The sequence below is a fragment of the Sebastes umbrosus genome, chromosome 21 (genome assembly GCF_015220745.1).
Source record: "Sebastes umbrosus isolate fSebUmb1 chromosome 21, fSebUmb1.pri, whole genome shotgun sequence".
NCBI lineage: Eukaryota > Metazoa > Chordata > Actinopteri > Perciformes > Sebastidae > Sebastes > Sebastes umbrosus.
Window position 1 is genome coordinate 23,428,094 of NC_051289.1, and position 18,877 is coordinate 23,446,970.

Consider the following 18,877-nt stretch of genomic DNA (forward strand, 5'->3'; position numbering starts at 1 on the left):
GTTTAAATAGGTCTCCTTATCAGCATTTCAGTTCATGTAAGTGGTTCATGTTTCCCAATTTCTATCAAGACATGTTCAGCTTTTTTGCAAGCAATAGTTTACACAGATATACAGTATGTCCCTTCCTCATGTAATCTCTTCAACATTTCAGTTGTTAAGAATTGCGTACAATCTCCATTTTTATGCCTCTGCGCCGGTGACAGCCGTGGCTGGAGGCATTATGTATTCGGTTTGTCCCAATTGGGTTGTTCCAAAGAAGAACTGATTAGTTCGCGTTTTTTGGCCGTAACTTTAATTTGGACAGACATGGATGTAAACTGCAACTTGACTGGTTGGCGGAGGCATACAACTAAGAGGTGGTCATTTTACAATTGTTTTAAAAAGCCTTCATTTTTGTGCAGCCTTGGTATGATTTGCCTCCAGGTCACCACATATCCATAACACTTGTTGGGTGGTTAGTTGTATGCATTCGATTTGGGAAGTAATGAACTGAGTTAAAGGTCCCATATCATGCTGATTTTCAGGTTCATGCTTGTATTTTGTGTTTCTACTAGAACATGTTTACATGCTTTAATGTTCAAACAAAACATTATTTTTCTCATCGCGTCCGTCTGAATAAACCTATATTCATGCTCTGTCAGAAACGCTCCGTTTTAGCACATTTCAACAGCGTGGCAACGGAATTGCGTTGTTTGGAAACAGCTTGGGTCCATGTTTACTTCCTGTCAGCTGATGTCATTCACATACACTGCAACAGGAATTAAACTGGGACACATTTAGAGTGTTTATGTTTAAAACTGTGAAATTGTCTAAATATTGTAGATTTGTGACATCACAAATGGACAGAAATCCTGACGGCCTGTTTCAAACGCACAATTTCTGAATACGGGCTGTGTGTATTTTTCTTGGATTGAGTGTTTTGATACTTTCACAGTATTTATATATCACTTAAACCTTCTTTATGATATAAAAGACATGAAAATCTCACTTTTTACAATATGGACCTTTAAGTTCAGCCCGTCAGTTAGAGCTACAGTATGTTTCTTTGAGATTTTAATATTTATCTCTGACTCTTACTTGGCATTTATGTACAGCACGTGTTTAGTCTCCCTTTTTTCCATTAGTACTTACAAGGCATGCTTGAAGGCTGCATCCACAGTTACCTTAATTATACCATTCATGTCTATTCAGTGACCCATCCTCACCTTTTTCATAAAATAATCCCTCAACTGTCATTATCTAAAGACATCTTCTGACCTATAAACATGGTGTTCATACTCAATAGACATATTTAATGAGGCTTCACAAGCCCATACATTGAGAACCACACACCGTGGGTCAAAGTAGACACTGTATATACCGCATATGGTGTACACATGTGCTTCTCTATGCATGTGCAAAATGGCCGTCATGTGCGCTTCCTGGATATCTGTCTGGAGTACTTCCTCTTTCTGTATCCTTCCTTCACAGCTGGCACCATTGTGGAGCAGCAGGAAATGACATCATACTTTCATGATATTGCCTTTCCTGTTCTGTCTCATCAGATAGTTTATGTGCACGTGTATAAAGTCGACAGCTGTTCTTGGTGGTATCCACAAGCACATTGTTGTGAGTAATAAAGCCAGTGGAGTCAGTTAATAGAGTTGTCTAGTGTGTGTGTGTGTGTGTGTGTGTGTGTGTGTGTGTGTGTGCAGCCCTGTAAATGTACTGTACTCCCTGTCAACTGCATGCCTCCTTTCTGTTTTTCCCATCCCTCATCATTTTCTCACACCTCTCCGTCAGCCGGAGTCTCCAGTCATTTATCCGCCAAGCACCGAGCTCGACCGACCCGAGGAATTTATGATCATTGGCTCGGCTTATTCTCACCTTGCTGCAAAGCTTTAACGGATTTACCGCCACCGGCGTGTCACTCCCGTCATTAAAATGTAAAAAGTTTGCGACGCTGCCTAGAAAGTTACAAATGATGCCGGCGAGCTCGGGCCGTTTCCCTCCGCTTACATTTTTTGCCCGGCTGCAGGTAGTTTGTTCCCATTCCTCGCTCCGAACTAAATCATGAGCTGTCACTGCTCCCATCACTCTGAGTAAACTCTACAGCTCAGGGAGGAAACGGGCAGCTCATCCTCGCTTTTAAAAGGGGGGAGTTTTTAGCCATTTTTCCACTTTTCAGACTCGCACTGAATCTTTTTCTGCTGTCCTGGATGGAGACTTGGCAGCGAGGGAATTCACTACTACACTGAGTTATCTTTTGATATGGCTTGATGCATTTTGATTGCATTCATATGAAAAAGACCAAGTTATTCTTTCAATAAGGAATGGGGGCCCGGGGAGACTCCTCCTGAGCTGTCTTCCCAGTACAAACCCGACCTGAAGATTTTGACAGTTTGACACTTTAATTTCCTACTGAGTATTTCACCTGAATTTCCCGGACAAAGAAGAGACATGCTGCTGTAAAAATTGTCCATATTGGGTTGGAAATGATTAAAGTGTGGGCCTCAATTAAATCCTCTCTGCCCTTCTCTTTGACTCAGGTTCGGAAAGCACCGGAGGGATGAGCGTCCAGGAGACAGGATGGAGAGGAAGGGCTCCAGTAAATCTAAAGCTGAGGACATGCAGGCGTCAGAGGAAGAGACCCTGCGGATGAGGCTGGAACAAGAGAGGTGAGTGCTCAGACAGAGCCTTGGCTCGCTAAAAGCCTCAACAATTAAGCCCCCAAAGAAAAAAAACACTGCTGACCGGAAAATTAGCAAACTACCTAATTAGCAAAATGGCGAAAGCAAGGTTGAGGGAAATTCTGGGAAAGTACTCAGATGTCAATTTGTGAAATGTCCCTTTTCTTTTATATCAGTACATTAAATAGATCATTTATGGATTGTTGTTGCCTGTTGCCATTCAGAGGCGCTGACCTCTTAATGGTGCTCGCGGGCCCCCGGTGGATTTGGCATGATTGAATGGTGCTCATTATAATAGTGAAATCGATGGAGCTCCGCATTTGTCTTCTCCCGCAGCTCGCCCAGGTTGTTAATCGCTCAAGAATACGCTGTTCCTTTTAATCCGCCCCTCTTGGCTCCGTGTCCTCCGGTGTGTTTGCGCGGACATCAGGACGTCCAGAAGAATGAGGCGAGGCATTGGTTTCGCCGCGTGCGCCTCATCCCTCAACAGACAAGTCCCATTTAATTCTCTCCGGCGGGGGGAAGACAATATTGGTGGCGGGGTGAATGAAAAGACAGCTTGCCGCCTCCATTGTTCTCCGCCAGCCAAATGAACTCAGTAATCAAACTGCCGTTGGTAATGACAGCTAATTGAATAGAAACAATAGGGCTTGATACCGCTCCTTCTTACATCGGAGGATGGATGGCATGATGAAAATGCATGGTGCCACAAACACAAACAAGTGTGCACACACAAAAACAAAAAAAAGGCTCACAAAGGCCCCTCTTCCTTGCTGAATGGAACATCTGGAGGCCTTTGCTCAAGAAGCTGTAGCACATTTCTTTTTTGGTATTCAACTTGCAGCGATGGTCGTCTCCGCTGAGGGTGCGGAACCCCTCTGGCTGAGGGCCCAACACATTTCCCTCAGTGCACCCTGGAGACCGGCGGGCCTGGCTCTCCATCCACATCTGTCCCCTTTGAGAGGCTCCCAAACGGCTGTCATGCTAAGCAGCAGAATCGACACACAGTGGGCACGAGATATGTAGAGTCCATGTTCTCACAACCCTCTCCCCCCTTCCCCACAAACACATATTTAAATCCTACTTCTTCTTCTCTCTCAGCTGTCACCCAGTTGCTTTGTCTCACAGCGCGTTCTCATTCCCTGTCTTGTTTGTGTCCGTTCTGCATGTGTGAGCTCCGGTCCCAGCTCCCCCGTGCAGGAGGGCAACCTAATTCTTTCCTTTTGTACCTGTTCCCAAATCCCATCACTCAGCCGGGGCCGGGATTGTCCCTCGGTTAATGGAAAGGGAATCCTGAGGGAAATCGCGGCGGGTAATAATAAACCAACCTGCCATGAAGACGAGTCGATATTCAAAGCGTCGGGGTTCAGCGGGACGACAGCTCAGAAATCCATTACTTCCTGTATTTTTTGGTAACACTACTGTATTACAAGCTGCTACATTTGTCTTAGTTCCTCATGCTCTGATTGATTACAACGCCGGACCATTTCTGAGTGCGTTTATGAAATTATGGATCAGGCCGTAACAGGTTTTTTCCGACGCTGGCAACCGTCAGCCGGCCCCTGCGTGTCAGCACGACCCTGGGATGGGCCGCGGCCAAACTCCCGGCTCCACTGACATTAGCGATCGTTAATTCGAGCAGACGGCTTTGACAGGGGCTTTTAGCGATTCAAAATAGGAGTCAGCGAGGAGGTGAAACAGATTAATTCATAAAACCTGCCCTTTTTTTTTACCCTGCAGTAAGGCAGCTACAGTTATATATTTAAAACTCTGACCTTGATATGATTCATGCAATTTACGGTTTGGCCCGCGGTCCGAGCAGACACCAACCCGTTTATTTTGAGTGAAAAATGTTCTCCTCCGTTGATGTCTTGTCAGCCTCTTATGGGTGGAAGATGATGGAGAAGAGAGTCCATAAAACTGACTGACTTCATCGCTATAGAGCACGGTGCAGTGCATCCACTTGATGAAGAGTGCTTATCAGCAGCGTTTGTTTTGGGAGATTTGACACAGCTCCTGTGATTGACTGTTTCATATCTCATCAAGGCCACATTGGAACCTGTGGTTCGGCTGATCTAAATCTTTGTTCAGGCCAGCGGCGGCAGCCATCACTCTGGTCTCTTTATGCCTGTGGACAGCGCCCAACACAGCCCTATCTGATTGGCTCATGTTGAGAGGACTGTGGAGACAACAAGCTCTCTGATTGGACCTTGGGTGGGTTGGAGAGCAGCCGTTTTTCTGTGGCCCTCATTCATGTGAGGCCATGGGGGAGAAGAGATGGAAAAGACAGAAACACAGGGCGGCTGGCGTTGGTGGAGCTCCTATCAGCCTCTGACTTATCTCTGCACACGCTAGCCCCGAAACTATATTTTCCCCGGCCAAAGAGAGAAGCACACAAAGACAACCTGACAATGTTCCTTCTTCATTTTCCGCCTGAACTGAACTCCATTCTCTCTGTCTTTCTCTCTGGCAGCTGATTATGATGTCCATTCTCTCTTATCTGCTTGGCTCCGGTTGGCTTCTAATCAGCGGCCGGCACTCCACCGCTACTCTCCTCGTACCACAGCAGAGCACAGCACTGCTTTTTTTTTTTATCCTCAACAGTGGCCTGCTTCCTCGTTTGTTGTTTGACTTCCTGCTGACTCTAGACAAACAAAAACCTGACCAGTGATTCTGGAGTGGGTCAGTCAGCACAACTCATATTGACAAACCTGGATAAGGGCGTGAGAATTTGGTCTTTTATTCAACAAGTTCTTCTCATTCCACCAGAGTACAATGAACTTAGTGCCACCGATAGAATGAAAATAAAGCAGTTTACCTTAAGGCAGATCCTTCCTTTTCAGTTTTTTTTTTTTTCCACACAGTGATTGTGGCGCCAACGTTATCATTCCACTTTGTCAAACCATCTCATTATTTCAGTATCCCATTTGAGTCTCATTTGCATAGTGAGTTCAAAGGAAGCTCCGACTGGCTGATTGGGAAGTGTGATTACATTTGTAATTATATTGATACCTACAGCAAGTTAATGCGATTGTTAACAGTGTGAATTAACACCACCAGAAACTTGGACAATTATCTCCGTGATTGCATTACGCGGTTATGGGCCAAGTGTCAACACAAAAGATGGGCTATCAGAGCTTTTTTCGCGATTTCTGCCCAGACAGCTGCACGCGGAGTCATTTACCGCACTTTGATTAGATTCAGATACATTCTGCCCCTCCGTCTGCACTTCTGAACAATAGAACACGTTTTGATGAAGGGGGGGGGGGGTATTGAAAAAGAACAATCTATTCAAGTCGGCTGGGTGAGAAAGTAAGAGAGCAAATACATTCTGTTTCATCCAGCACGGTAACAATGCATATTGACGAGGCAGGCTTTCAAGCTTCTAAGTGTGTTGACTTCAAAATGAGTGTCTGAAAGTACAGACAGCCCCCCCCCCCACACACACACCCCCACCCCACACCACCACCACCACCACCACCACACTGCCTCCCTTGGGTAGATCACACATTGACAAACATATGGAGAAGGAGTCTGCTTGGCTTTGTTGGTCCAAAAAAACAGCGCTGATGGATAAACAGTGAGATTTATTCAGTGCAGTGAGGAAGGTGAGCAGACATGTTGCTACCGGTTCACACTAAGCCTCTCATTCTACCAATATCGTGTGTTAGAGTGATTACTTCATGTGACAGTCTTCTGCTTATGAAATGAAGCATTTGGCAACAGTATCAGTTTTAGTTGACGTGAAGGTATTCACGCTCAATTTAGTGACGTTGAATGATGAGAAAAACAACACGGAGTGCAGAAAAAGTTGAAAGTGAGGGACGTTGAATACAAAATAATGTCATGAGGCTGACACATAATTATCTCGAAGACACGGTCAGTCAGCGGATTAGAGGTTGAACTTTAACTGCCCTGAAAACTCAGCATTAGTCTGTCTAGACTGTCTTTTAGCCAGGAGGAAATGCCTTTCCACTGCACTGTTATGAAGAACAAACAAGTAGGCATTGCATTTCATTTAAAGGTATATGTGAGGTCAGTTCTGCTTCTTAGAATATAAAGTAAACTAATAGAGAAACATACTGGAATTATCTTCTTTTTCTATCAGTCTAATTAAATTGAAAATCCACAACTGGGCTGCATTGAAGCACTACAGCTCGGTTGTCCCCTTTTTGAAATAACATATCCCCGGGCTGGTTGCATTAAAAGCTGCAGTGTCCTCTCCTCTCAAAACGTAGTATCTGGTAAGAGGAGAAGAGAGGAGAGGGGCTGGTAATTGGGGCTGTACAGTAATAATGTGTTTAGTGTGGGCAGCACTTTCCTCAATGTTAACATGCTGGGCCATTAATTGGCTAATGGAGTATATATATGGTACAGCGCGGGGGTGGTCTCTCTGGAGAAAGTGGGGGGAAGCAGAGGGCTTGGAAGTGGAGCAGCAGTTGCAGGTTGCCCAAGAAGAACACAGTTCGCAGGTTTGGAGCTAATGAGCATATTACAGAGCAGACCTTGTTTTTCCTACCAAATACATTTATACACTACTACTTTGCTTGATGTTTTTCTGAACCTCTGCATACAAGTCATAGGGAGGAGGTTGGGGTGAATGGTTGGGCATAGGACTTTTTAACAATGTAGATGTTGTAGGTAAAACAAGTGAAATATGTTGACAGTGACGTTAACATAAAAGTTCAAATATTCTCAACTTTTCAACGTCAAGCTGCCATCACATGATAAGAAATTTGCTCAACGCGAGGTATAGGGTGCAGAGCCTTGCAGAGGCAAAGCACGGCTCAGGTATAACACGTCCTCAAACAGTGTGCAAAGAACGCCACTCACTGTTTATAGGTAACAACAACAAGGGTGGCGCTTCCGTCCAGTCAGGCGGCACCGCTCTCCCCATAGGAAAACAATTGCACAGTCAGGGCCGAGCGATTTTTACCACTGATCATGTGTGGACGGCTTCGGGTGTGGAGTCGTACCACTCGTCAATGTCACACTTTGGCCCAGGCAGCCAAACAAATCAAGTAAGAGGCGGGCTTTGCTACTTTGGCTCCTCTGTGGAAGGGCTAGCTAGCTTGTTGGCTGTTGGAATGTGAGAGAGCAAAAGGGGGAAATCATATCTCATGTGGTGATAGTTTCATTTAGGCTACTGTTTTTGAGACAAAGAGAGATCACATTTTCCGTGAATCACATTTGATTGCAGGCGCATCACACTGTTTTGCCCGACACACTTTGACAAGGCATTTTGGAAGCTGCCATCTCCGCGCCGCGTCTCGGTATGATCAGTTCTAAGAGTCTGCAGCCACACTAGCAATTTTGTGAGGCTGTACTTAGACTTAGTATTGCTTTGAGCTGAATGCTAATGTCGCAGTGCTAACATGTTTACATTTCATAATGTTTGCCTTGGTCACCATCCTAGTTTCATCTACGGTTCGTCCCGCAGCACCAGTTCTGCATACCAAAAGTTGCCCACTAGGTGGCTCGCGTTCCATATAGTTCAGCGTGTTAGCACTCAACGTACAGCTGAGGCTGATGGGAGTGCCAATAGTCCTGCAGGCATTTGGTCATAAACCAAAGTATTGAACACATTTACATTTTGACCTGATGATGGCGCTAGATAAAAAATGATGTTTAAAGCTTTTCCAATTCATACTGAGGGGAACATAAATATGTTTACAAAATTTCACCGCAGTCCACCCAAAAATTACCAACCACATGGTGGCACTATGTCACCAAAGTTATTTGGATTCATCCTCCACAAACCATGATTTGCACAATTTCTTTTCGGCAATCCTTCTGGTAGATGTTTCACAGGATAAGTGAAGCATTTGGAAATTGTAACACACCTACTGGTGTTAGTTTCAACCAGTTAGTTACAGGTTAGTAGGTGTAGATTTGTCCTCTGGGTACCATGAAAGTGGGTACCAGAAATCCATCCAATAGTTGAACCAAAGTGGTCCAACTGTTGGCAGTAGCATGCCCAAAAATTTAATCCAGGTGGCATTCCTAACAAAACAAATGTTCTAATTGGATGCATAGGAATATAATTTTAAGGTGACTAAATCTCTGTTAGTTTCATTCTTGACGCATCAATAGGAGACATCTCGCTGAAAATTGGGAATGTAGCATTCAAATCTCAGCTTGCCATAATGAGACCCGCTGCCAACTGGCCAAGGGTAGAAACTTATATGACAGTCCAGCTCTTCTTTCTGACAGTCAGAACAAGTTGGAATAGGCCTCTCTCTGCAGACTGACAGGTTTGGATTATGGATGTATTTGCTCCTCAAACACACAGATGGATACATGTCTTTTCTACGAAACATTAGAGCCATAACTTCATTGAAAAATGTGAAGAACGTGATGCATTGAAACAAAAGCTTTATTTTGAAAGTTGATGAGTGTATAAAAGCAACAAAGTTACGACGCAAGATGGACCGGATGGCAATGAGGCTAATAGCAAACAGCATGACTCACATCTCATTTGCTATTTTTGCTTGTTAATATCCTTTTATTGAAATGCACCTATTAGCTTTATCCATGTCCGACTCCCGAGGCCTGGAAGAGAAGTCTCTCTCTCTTAGCTTCATTGTCGCCAGTCTAGCCGAGGCCATTATCTCATCCCAAATGTCAATATTGCCGTTTTTATGAATCTGATTAGCCCATAAAACGCCAGAGGGGTTTTTGAGATCCCAGCGGACTTCCGTGAACCTGTGGTAACATCATTGTCTGGTCCTTCCTGGCAGAGATCTGACATCACTTTAGCCAGATGGCAGGTGAAAGGGCTTCTGGGAATTAGTGTTTTTCTCCATGTGAGGCTTGTTATTCTATTTCCTGACAGCGCGAGCTAAAGTGACACCGAGAGCACACGACCGTGCCGCGAGTTTGATAATTTCCATAACGTACCTGGTCTGCGACCATGCAAAAAGATAAACCAAACCAGCTTAGAGGCTTTATAGATGACTGCATATCATGCAACATTGCATCAGGCCTCCATCAAAATCTCATTCCGCAGATAATGCTGAGAAAATGGGATTTTGGACAGCTAAAAATAAACAAGGCAGTCTATGGTTAGGATGTGGGAATTGGGTTAATTCGGCATTGAAAAATGGGGATTGTTTGAAATGTGATTACTGTTATTAAAATACACAGACACGGGAGAGAGGGTTAGGCTAGGGGGGATTCCATCTCCGTTCCAAACCTGTCAATCATCTGTGAGGAGCAGCGGCGGGGGGGTCAGGGGTCAGTTATGACCTGAGGTAATAGGGAAGTATAGCACCAGTGGGAGGGTAGCGTGCATGTGTGTGGATGTGCGCGTTAGCCTACAGCAGCAGTCCAACATCTGGAACCAGTGAGCAGTCTGGTGGCTGCTGCCAGGGTCACCGCAGTGGGAGGTCAACTCCCCCCCCCCCCCCCCTCTGCCTGTCCTCAGCCCTTCTCCTTCCTACTCCCCACTGTCTCCTACAATGCCAGCTCTCCTCGCTCCCATGCAGCACCATGACCGAGTCTTGTTAGCCGCCGACAGATGGGCGTTCACATGGAACCGTTCCCCGAGACAGGAAAAGGCCCTGTGAAAGGCTCTGTTGTGTGGAAGTGGTCCCGGGGAGAGGAACGGCATGGAGGGAGAGAGGAAGGGGGCTTGGAAGGATGTAGAGGAGGTCTAACCGTCTCCCTCCCACCTCCTCTTGTTAGAGGACCTGAGAGATAAGATCAGTGCACTCACCTCGGCCCTATAATGGCTCATGGAAAGCCACGTATTTGAATAATACTGCTTGGCTTCTCTCACTACAGTGGAAGACATTTTTCTCCATCATTTCCTGTTACTTAGGAGAAGAAAAGCCACTTTAGAAGTTTGAAGAGGAGAGGCCTCTTCCTCAGGTCTGGACTGATCAATATCTGAGATTAAACTTTAAAGTTGGGATGCTGCTGTAAGCCTCTCTGAGTCTTGGGCGGAATTTTACAGTTGGTCTTTTTACCCCATCTCTTTATCCTGTGTTGCCTCCCTACTGCACATTTCTTACACACATGCAAGTCAATACCTCAAATACCATACATTTTCTTATGTAATTCATAAGGTAGCATCTTTCTAGGGCTGCTATTAACAATTCTTTTCATTATCAATTACTCTGCAGACTATCTTCTAAATGAATCGATTAATTGTTTGGCCTATAAAATGTCAGGAAATAGTGAAAAATGTCCGTCCAGTTTCTCAAAGTCCAAGGTGATGTCTTTAAATGTCTTGTTCTGTCAGTTCCAAACCCAAAGATATTCAGTTTAATATGATATAAAACAAAGACAAGCAAGACATCTCCATATTACAGAGGCTGAAAACAGCATTTTGCATGAAAAAATTACTTTAACAATTAATCGATTGCCAAAATAATAATAATAAATAATTGGAGAATCGATTAGTCGACTAATAATTGCAGCTCTACGTTTTTTTCCAGGCAAATTTAATTCCAACTTTTTTCCAATCTTATAAAAACAGCATGAAAACTTGATAGGTTTCCATCAGCAGAGCTGGAACTAATATTGTATATAGCCTCCCTGAGCATCATAGTAAACAAAACATAGAAATAATCTTTTAAGAAGCGATTAATATTGGGCAATTTGATATGGTTCTTTTGCACTAGCTTCAGTTGGCCAAATAGTTTCACACAAAGGCAAAGAAAAGGAGCTGGCAATAATTTACAGACGTTTCCACTTTTAACAGCTTAAGAATTATACCATTTGTCAGGCTGCTCATCTTAGTCATTTTCGACTCTTCAAATGTATTTCCGTCACGATTTGAGGGTGTAAAATCGTATTTTCTTTATATTAAATGTTGGCATTTCTGAGCATTCTGTTGAGTTTGCCAGATGATTCACAAATAAAAACAAACTTTTTTCTCTTCAATGTGTTTATCACAGAATACAGGCCAAGATGCGCGAGCTCCGGGAAAGGCAGGCAAAGGAGAGGGAATACGCTGAGATCCAAGACGTCGTCGGTGGTGGTGCCTTCAGCTCAGATGAGGAGCACACCTACGCTGGCATCGGCTCGTTAGACTCGTCAGTGGACAGCAGCAGCATGGAGCAGTACAACCACCACTACCATCTCCCCCAGAGTCCCCAGAGTCCTCACCTTCCCGTGAGCCGACAGGACAACGGCGGCCCACCCCTGGAGGCTCTGTACGCCCAGGTCAACAAGCCGCGCAACGGACGCCCTGCTGCTCCAGACAGGTAGGCCCAAAAAATATAGTCTATACGCAGACGCTGCAACGCTGTTGATACTCAAACCTCATCTGCGTGCTTTGTAACTCTCAACCTTTCTCGTTCATTCAAACGACACTAACTAGCTTTGTGCCTTGCGTTCATGCTTTGCAACAGTCTAGCTCATTTACACCTCATCTATAATGTATACGCTGTGGTGTGATTGTATTTGTTCACTTTTACTTGTCATGGGCGACACATGCCGCACAGAAAAACAATGAATTTCACACAGGGTTTTATCGCTGCCTCGTCCCGCAGGGCATTGCCCCGTGCAGGCAGGCAGAATCCAACAGGCATGGTAAAAAAAAAAAAAACAACACAAGCCTATCAGTCATTCTCCATGTGCTAGAATTTAATATCAGGCAGTTCTTTTTTTTTTTCATTATCCTCGGATCACAGGTAATCCTCCCCAGCCGAGAGTCACGCTGCATGTGACTTCAGCTTGTTTGTCGCTGGGGGGTTGCATCGCTCATAACCTCCATGTCAACACATACTCGATGTGTCGACAACGCCACGCAGAGCTTTGGTTTCATATTACTGTGTTGATAGCCTATTGCCGAGAGGCCTGCGGAAAGTTATCACATATGTTTTTATTTATGGATTTAGCTCCGGTAAATGGACTGCAGCTTTACAACTTACTTTTTGCTTAACAAAGCCGATCATACAATGTCAACAAAGGCCAAACAACAGTCCACAAAAACCTAAATCAATCCCACGTCGGGATGACCAACAAACCAGAGAATATGATATGATGGAAATCTCCTACGAGAAAATGTAACTGTAGAGAATTGTAAAATGGATACAGATTAAGATTCAGATTCAGACAACTTTATTTACCCTAGAAGGGCAATTCAGTTTTTACAATCTACCCAGACCATACACAAACTCACAGACACACAGACAGCAGCAGGCACCAGTATGTCACAGACAGCAGATAAGTGAGTAAATAAATAAATATATATATAATAATGATATACAATCTCTTAGCCACATCAACAGTATTATGCATCTTAACTTCACATTTTGTTCTCTTAAAGGAACAGTGTGTAACCTTTAGGGGGGCAGAAATGGAATATAATATGAATAAGTATTAGGGCGGTCGAGTTAACTCAAATTTGTTTTAACGCAACTGATTTCTTTAAAGCATTAACACAACTTGAAGATCAGAGGCTGTATAGAGCTCAGGTTTAAAGCTAGTGAAGGTAGTGACATCACATGAAACTAGAAAAACCTAAAGAATCTATCGGTACCAACCATGTCATACTAGCTTGTCGCTAAGGAGGCTAAATAACGCTCCAAACTTATGCAAAATTTTGTCGAGGAAAAACTGTCATTGCCACTTTTAAAAGGGGTCCCTTGACCTCTGACCTCAGGATATGTGAATGAAAATGGGTTCTATGGGTACCCACGAGTCTCCCCTTTACAGACATACCCAATTTATGTTAGTCACATGCAGTTTTGTGCAAGTCATAGTCAAGTCAGCACACTGACACACTGACAGCTGTTGTTGCCTGTTGGGCTGCAGTTTGCCATGTTATGATTTGAGCATATATTTTATGCTAAATGCAGTACCTGTGAGGGTTGTTGTTTTGTCTCCCTTTAAGGATAAACGGATAAAAAATGTGCGATTAATTTGCGATTAATCACAATTAAATATTTGAATCGATTGATAGCCCTAATATATATATGTTTTATTTAGTGTATAATCACCTGAAACTAAAAATTGTTGTGTTTTCGTTAGCTTAGAATGAGCGTTTATATCAACATAGGGAGCGGGTCTTATCCACGGAGCCGTCCGCCATGTTTCTACAGTAGCCCAGAACGGACAAACCAAGCACTGGCTTTAGATAGGCCCATTTGTTTTCACGTTTTTTTGTGTCGGCCACCGTAATTTTCCTACACGCTTGGCACACTGGAGAAGTTTCGTTTGGTTGCAATCGGCAACCTCACCGCTAGATGCCGCCAAATTCTACACACTGCACCTTTAAATCTTATAGCATGCTGCTCATCTTGTATATATAAAAAGCTTGTGCCTCTGCTGAGTTGGAGGTTGTTCTGAGGGCCACAGGTTTCCTGTATAGGTCATATCCAGTGGTGACAAGTCAGGAGATTTCCATCCCCATGGTCTCCCAGAACCTTTCAGGGTGTTATTAATGGATCGGATAATACCCACCTCCTGTGATTGACAGCTGTCACTTGGGGTCTTGTGACCTTTCACTGCTGGGGCTCAGGTGGGGTTGGGGGGGTGCACATGTTGCCAAGCTGTGTGCAGTGCAGTCAAGACAGAGCGCCTCTGTGTGAGTGAGTGAGTGAGTGAGTGAGTGAGTGAGTGAGTGTGTGAGTGAGTGTGTGTTGGTTTATTAAGAGGATTTACAGAGGTGGAATCTCCATCCTGTAACACCCCCACCACCACTACACTCCATGACAGTCAAAGTAGATATGACAAGGTTATCTGGCCCCTCTGATAGCCGGCTAAATCCATGTGCCAATACATCCGGGGCTTAGTGAAGGCCACTGATCCACGTCTGAAGTGAAGGTTACCTCCATGTGTTTCCTGTGGATAGCCTTGTTGTGTCATGACAGTTATCTACTGTAAACTATACCACTTCCCCAAAGCAGAACTCAATGATAAGCTAGTTGGAAAAAGAAGACAATGCATGTCTAGTGTTCAACGAGCATGTGTATTCAGATCACAAGACCCTGAAATGTTGCTCAGTGATAGACATGATGCTATTGATTGTCAATACGCTCTGTGCAGGGATACAGTATGAAAGCCTTAACATAAGACACTCTCTTTTTTATTTTTTTTCTCCGTCATTGCCACAGGGAATATTAATAGCAATCTGTTTAGTGGCTCTCACAGAGAAATAAAGAACTATGCAAAGTACGCGCTGCATAAGGGGGTCTGGTCGTAAACAGATGCTTTATTACTCAGATATCAAAAATGATTTCAAATAGTTTGGTTGCTTCAGATTTAGCCAAATTTCCCTCCGACCATCTGGAAGCGGTTCCATATTTCTGTTTTTAATGTCACAAATTGGTGTCATAATCATTTTAAGTTTAAAAACGAACACATTACAGTATTATAGGTCATCTTTGAAATGCATCGGTTTCAAAAAACAAATAATATAAAAAGAATCGTCTCCTTCCTGCTCTCATGTTTTTAGCAGTTTCTTGGAAATTAGATTCTCACCTTCACAGGTTTTATTTCAGCACAAAAAGCTTCTAGTGTTGCATGTTAATTATAAACACAAGCTTATATATTTAGTTTGGGGTGTGAGCTCTAAGTATTGATAGCGCAGTATGGAGTTTTATTAGCAGGGACAGGATTAGCTGCCGCCAGTGTTGTGATTTGATTTGAAATGTGCGCCGCATGTTCAACACTGCATTTCTGTTTTGCACCTCTCGCTGCTTTGCATATCTTGTGTATGCCAGCCCGGCTGTACGTCTGTAATATTTGTCTTGCTGCCTTTGAGATATAATAATATGCACTGGTTCCTATTTAGCTCAGAGACTTTCTATTTACGATTTGCAAAAAAGGAGCTTGAAACACATTCAGATTCAAGACTCCTGTCACTTGCCTATCATAACAAACATAAACAGTCATTTGCATTTCTAAATTAAATGCAACTTTCATTGTCAAATATAAAGTGCCAACGCAACAGAATTTGCAATTATTTCTGACTGTTCCATGTCATAAGACGGCAAAAATTGGATTGAGAACTTTTTGTTTTGCCATTGAGTACTGATCCAGTGCTGTTTCTTCACTTTCCTGCCACTGCTGCTTAACCTTATATTCTGGAGCTGCCGAACATCCTGTTTTAAGGTCAGGAAATAAGGAAGTGGATGAGGTTTGTAAAGGGAAGGCTGCTCATTCCTGGCTGTCAGTCAGTCTTCAGTATGAAAGAGAAGAATGAGTAGCGTTTAACCCTGACCTGGATACTGTTACCGCCTTCTGAGGTGGGCCCTGGAGAAACACACTCTGATCAAAGGGGCAGATTTAGGATCCTATTTTAAAGGGATATATTTGAGTTATTTTCTGTCTCGTGGTCAGACATCTGACAGCAAGCCAGTGCCTTGTAACACATCTGAATAAACTTCGATACAACATGAAAAAACAAATAAATTAATTTAAAAATCACACTGCCTAGTAGGGATGCCACGATTACGACATTTTCCCACCGTTAATAAACTTGTGACAACGCCGGTGTTTACAGATTAGAATTCTAACTCCTACTACTCTGTGCTGAGACTCGGACTTTTTCACTTTCAGTTTGTAGCGTCCGTTGTCCAACTCTGTATTGATAACTCAGCGCTGATACGAAAGGGTTACGCTTGGGCCGGACTGCCAGCGTGAGCAGTGCGTGACGGCTGCCACGCTGAACTGCTGCTTGTGCCACGTGTGGATTGTCCACACCGGCAGAATTTCTGCTGCTGCTGCTGCTGTCAGCTTTTTCTTTCTATATAGAGTTTCCCTTTCATAACGGCCATTTCATTTCATTATAAATGTCATTTATATTTATTTTAGACAGAAAAGGGTTAAGAAGCGTGTGCTCATTTGTAAATAATAGTAATAATCCACAATTAAAACCCTGTACTATATTCATTCATGGAGCCGTGCAAGTTACTGCATTTTCTACAACAATGTCCGGCAAATATTTCAGAATAAAAGCCTTGTGTTAACAAATGAAGGAATTCTATCCACAGAAAAAACACTTGGGGGGGGGGGGGATATTTTTAAATGAGAGCAGGCAGTGTTAATTTAAAAATAAACCTTTACTTTTTTTCATGCCCGTGACATAATCTACAGATACTGACATTGAAACTGTAGTAATGTTGCTGGTATGATGTCAATATACAGTCAAAAGAGTCATTTTCACTGTCTGTTGTTAAAACTAGACCTTGAATTTCTATAAGACACGCAGTTGGCAACATGACAGCTGTTAACAGGGACGCCGAAATAAAAAAAACAACAGGTTCCGTAGCCGCCACGCGCTGCTCACGCGCTGCTCACGCGCTGCTCACGCGCTGCTCACGCGCTGCTCACGCGCTGCTCACGCGCTGCTCACGCGGGCAGTCTGGCCAGAAAGTAGAAAGTATGTAATCGGTGTATGCTCGAAAACCGTGTAACACTGGTAACACTGACTACCGCAGCAAGCCTACTGCCTAGTGCAGATTGCCAACTCTATACTGTCTTTAATGGAAACAGGCCGCAGTGTGTAGTAATACACTATTTTCACCAAACCAAATAGTTCCAAAATGAGATTCAAGCATTTCATACCAAACAGGAAAGAAAGATTTGTTGATTTTTTTTGTTGTATATTTTACAAAAACCCATGAAATAAGTATATACATAAAAACCACATAAACCCAGTACTCAGTTGTTGGCTAGCTGCCATGGTCTCCTACAGCATAGCAAATAATATTATATGGGGATATTACCATGGTGGAGGCCATCTCCTGATGATCATATGACCTCTAGAAGCACTGCACAAATCTTACCTTGTAAAATTGGTTCTAGGGACCAAGTAAATGGAAGCAAATTGAGTTGAAATTAGCTGACAGCCGTCCTTTATTTGTCTCTCTTCGTTGGTAAAAACACACCAAATGCTGAACAGAGGCAGAGCGTGTGTTGGAGGACGACTACACTCAAACTAATCAGTATCTTCCATCTAAAAGGCACCTTGTCAAACGTCTGCATAAGCTGGAAAGACATCAAACGATGCTGGTGTACCCAGGAGTCTCAGTTCTCATGGCTTTGTTGACTGTACGTCCCTCTGCGCTGTCATTACAACACAACATTTTAGTCAAATAGAAGAATCCAGTCAGCTAATTAGAGACACTTTGGGGCCCTTTGGTTGATGTGGGTTGGTGCTCTTTTTTAGAGGAGGTGGGGTCCACATGCCTGCAATGCCTGTACATTATAGTTCTGCATCTTGGACTCTTTGTTATGCTTCATGTGTTTATACACATGTGCATTCATTTTAAGCCATAATAAAGGCATTTGCCCGTGACTCGCCAAAGCTTTCAAAGCTGCTCTCTTGTTTATCCACCGCAGTTAATAAGAAGAGGCTGCAGCTGGATAAATAGAGCGGGTATACGCCTCTCTCTCTGATAGACCTTTGGTAATGGAGCCCTAATGGGAAGGTCAGTGTGACTGTAAAAGCTGGAATGAGTCAGACCTGAGCCCATAAACCCCTTGGAGATACAAGGACCCCTGGTTGCTGTGGGCGTCCAGAGATCCTGCCCATTCTGCCATATCGGGTTTTACTGTTCCTCGACGGGATCACGCTACAACAAGAGCTCATTTGACAATTTATTACGACCTCCACGTTATTAGAGCTGGCAGCACCAGGGGTGTTTTGACAATGCTGTCAGACTCAGTAAAACTGAAGGGCACCAATAGAAATCCAGGATTTATTCATGTTCCGTTTTGTTAGAACCTTATATAAAGCGAACGTAAATATCATTTTTCACCCTAAAACCTGTAGCGTGAATTCTCTATTACCAAGAGGTACACCCATGCATTTTTCTTTTTCAGTTGTTTTGAATCACCTTATTAAAAAATTAAAAAATAAAGTTAGACCCAGCAAAATGGAATGACCTCATTTCTCGACAGGCAGCCGACAAGTCAACCCTTCCATCTGCCGAGGGACCGCGGGGTTCGGGGTGACTGGCGCTGGATGCCGCGTTTCAGAACGACAAACCTGACAGGTGCCAGGCTCGATGGGATTTGCGGGAAGCGAGCGTGAAACAAAGCATCACCTTTTGAAAAGCGCAATTTGATTGACTGCTGCTCCCATTACCCAGTCAAGTTTTCTAAAGCTCCTTAGAGCATGGGCGAAGAAGAGAGACACCGAGAGGAAGAGGTGGGGGGAAAAAAAAGAAAGATATGGAGCTCACGGAGCTCAGTGGTGCAAAGCCCTTGAAGTCCTCTGCGAACTCAGCAGCTCCAAAGAGGCTGGC

General features: G+C 43.7%; 1 protein-coding gene across 3 annotated transcripts in view; it reads left to right on the forward strand.

Annotated features, from left to right (window-relative positions):
* The window catches only part of LOC119480529 (partitioning defective 3 homolog), a 431,832-nt gene that overhangs the window by 320,500 nt on the left and 92,455 nt on the right, over window positions 1-18,877 (forward strand). For all 3 annotated transcript variants that reach the window (XM_037756853.1, XM_037756854.1, XM_037756855.1), the window contains 2 exons: window positions 2,529-2,657; window positions 11,573-11,881. In XM_037756853.1, the coding sequence (XP_037612781.1) occupies window positions 2,529-2,657; window positions 11,573-11,881 (438 nt within the window). The remainder of the gene's footprint in view (window positions 1-2,528; window positions 2,658-11,572; window positions 11,882-18,877) is intronic.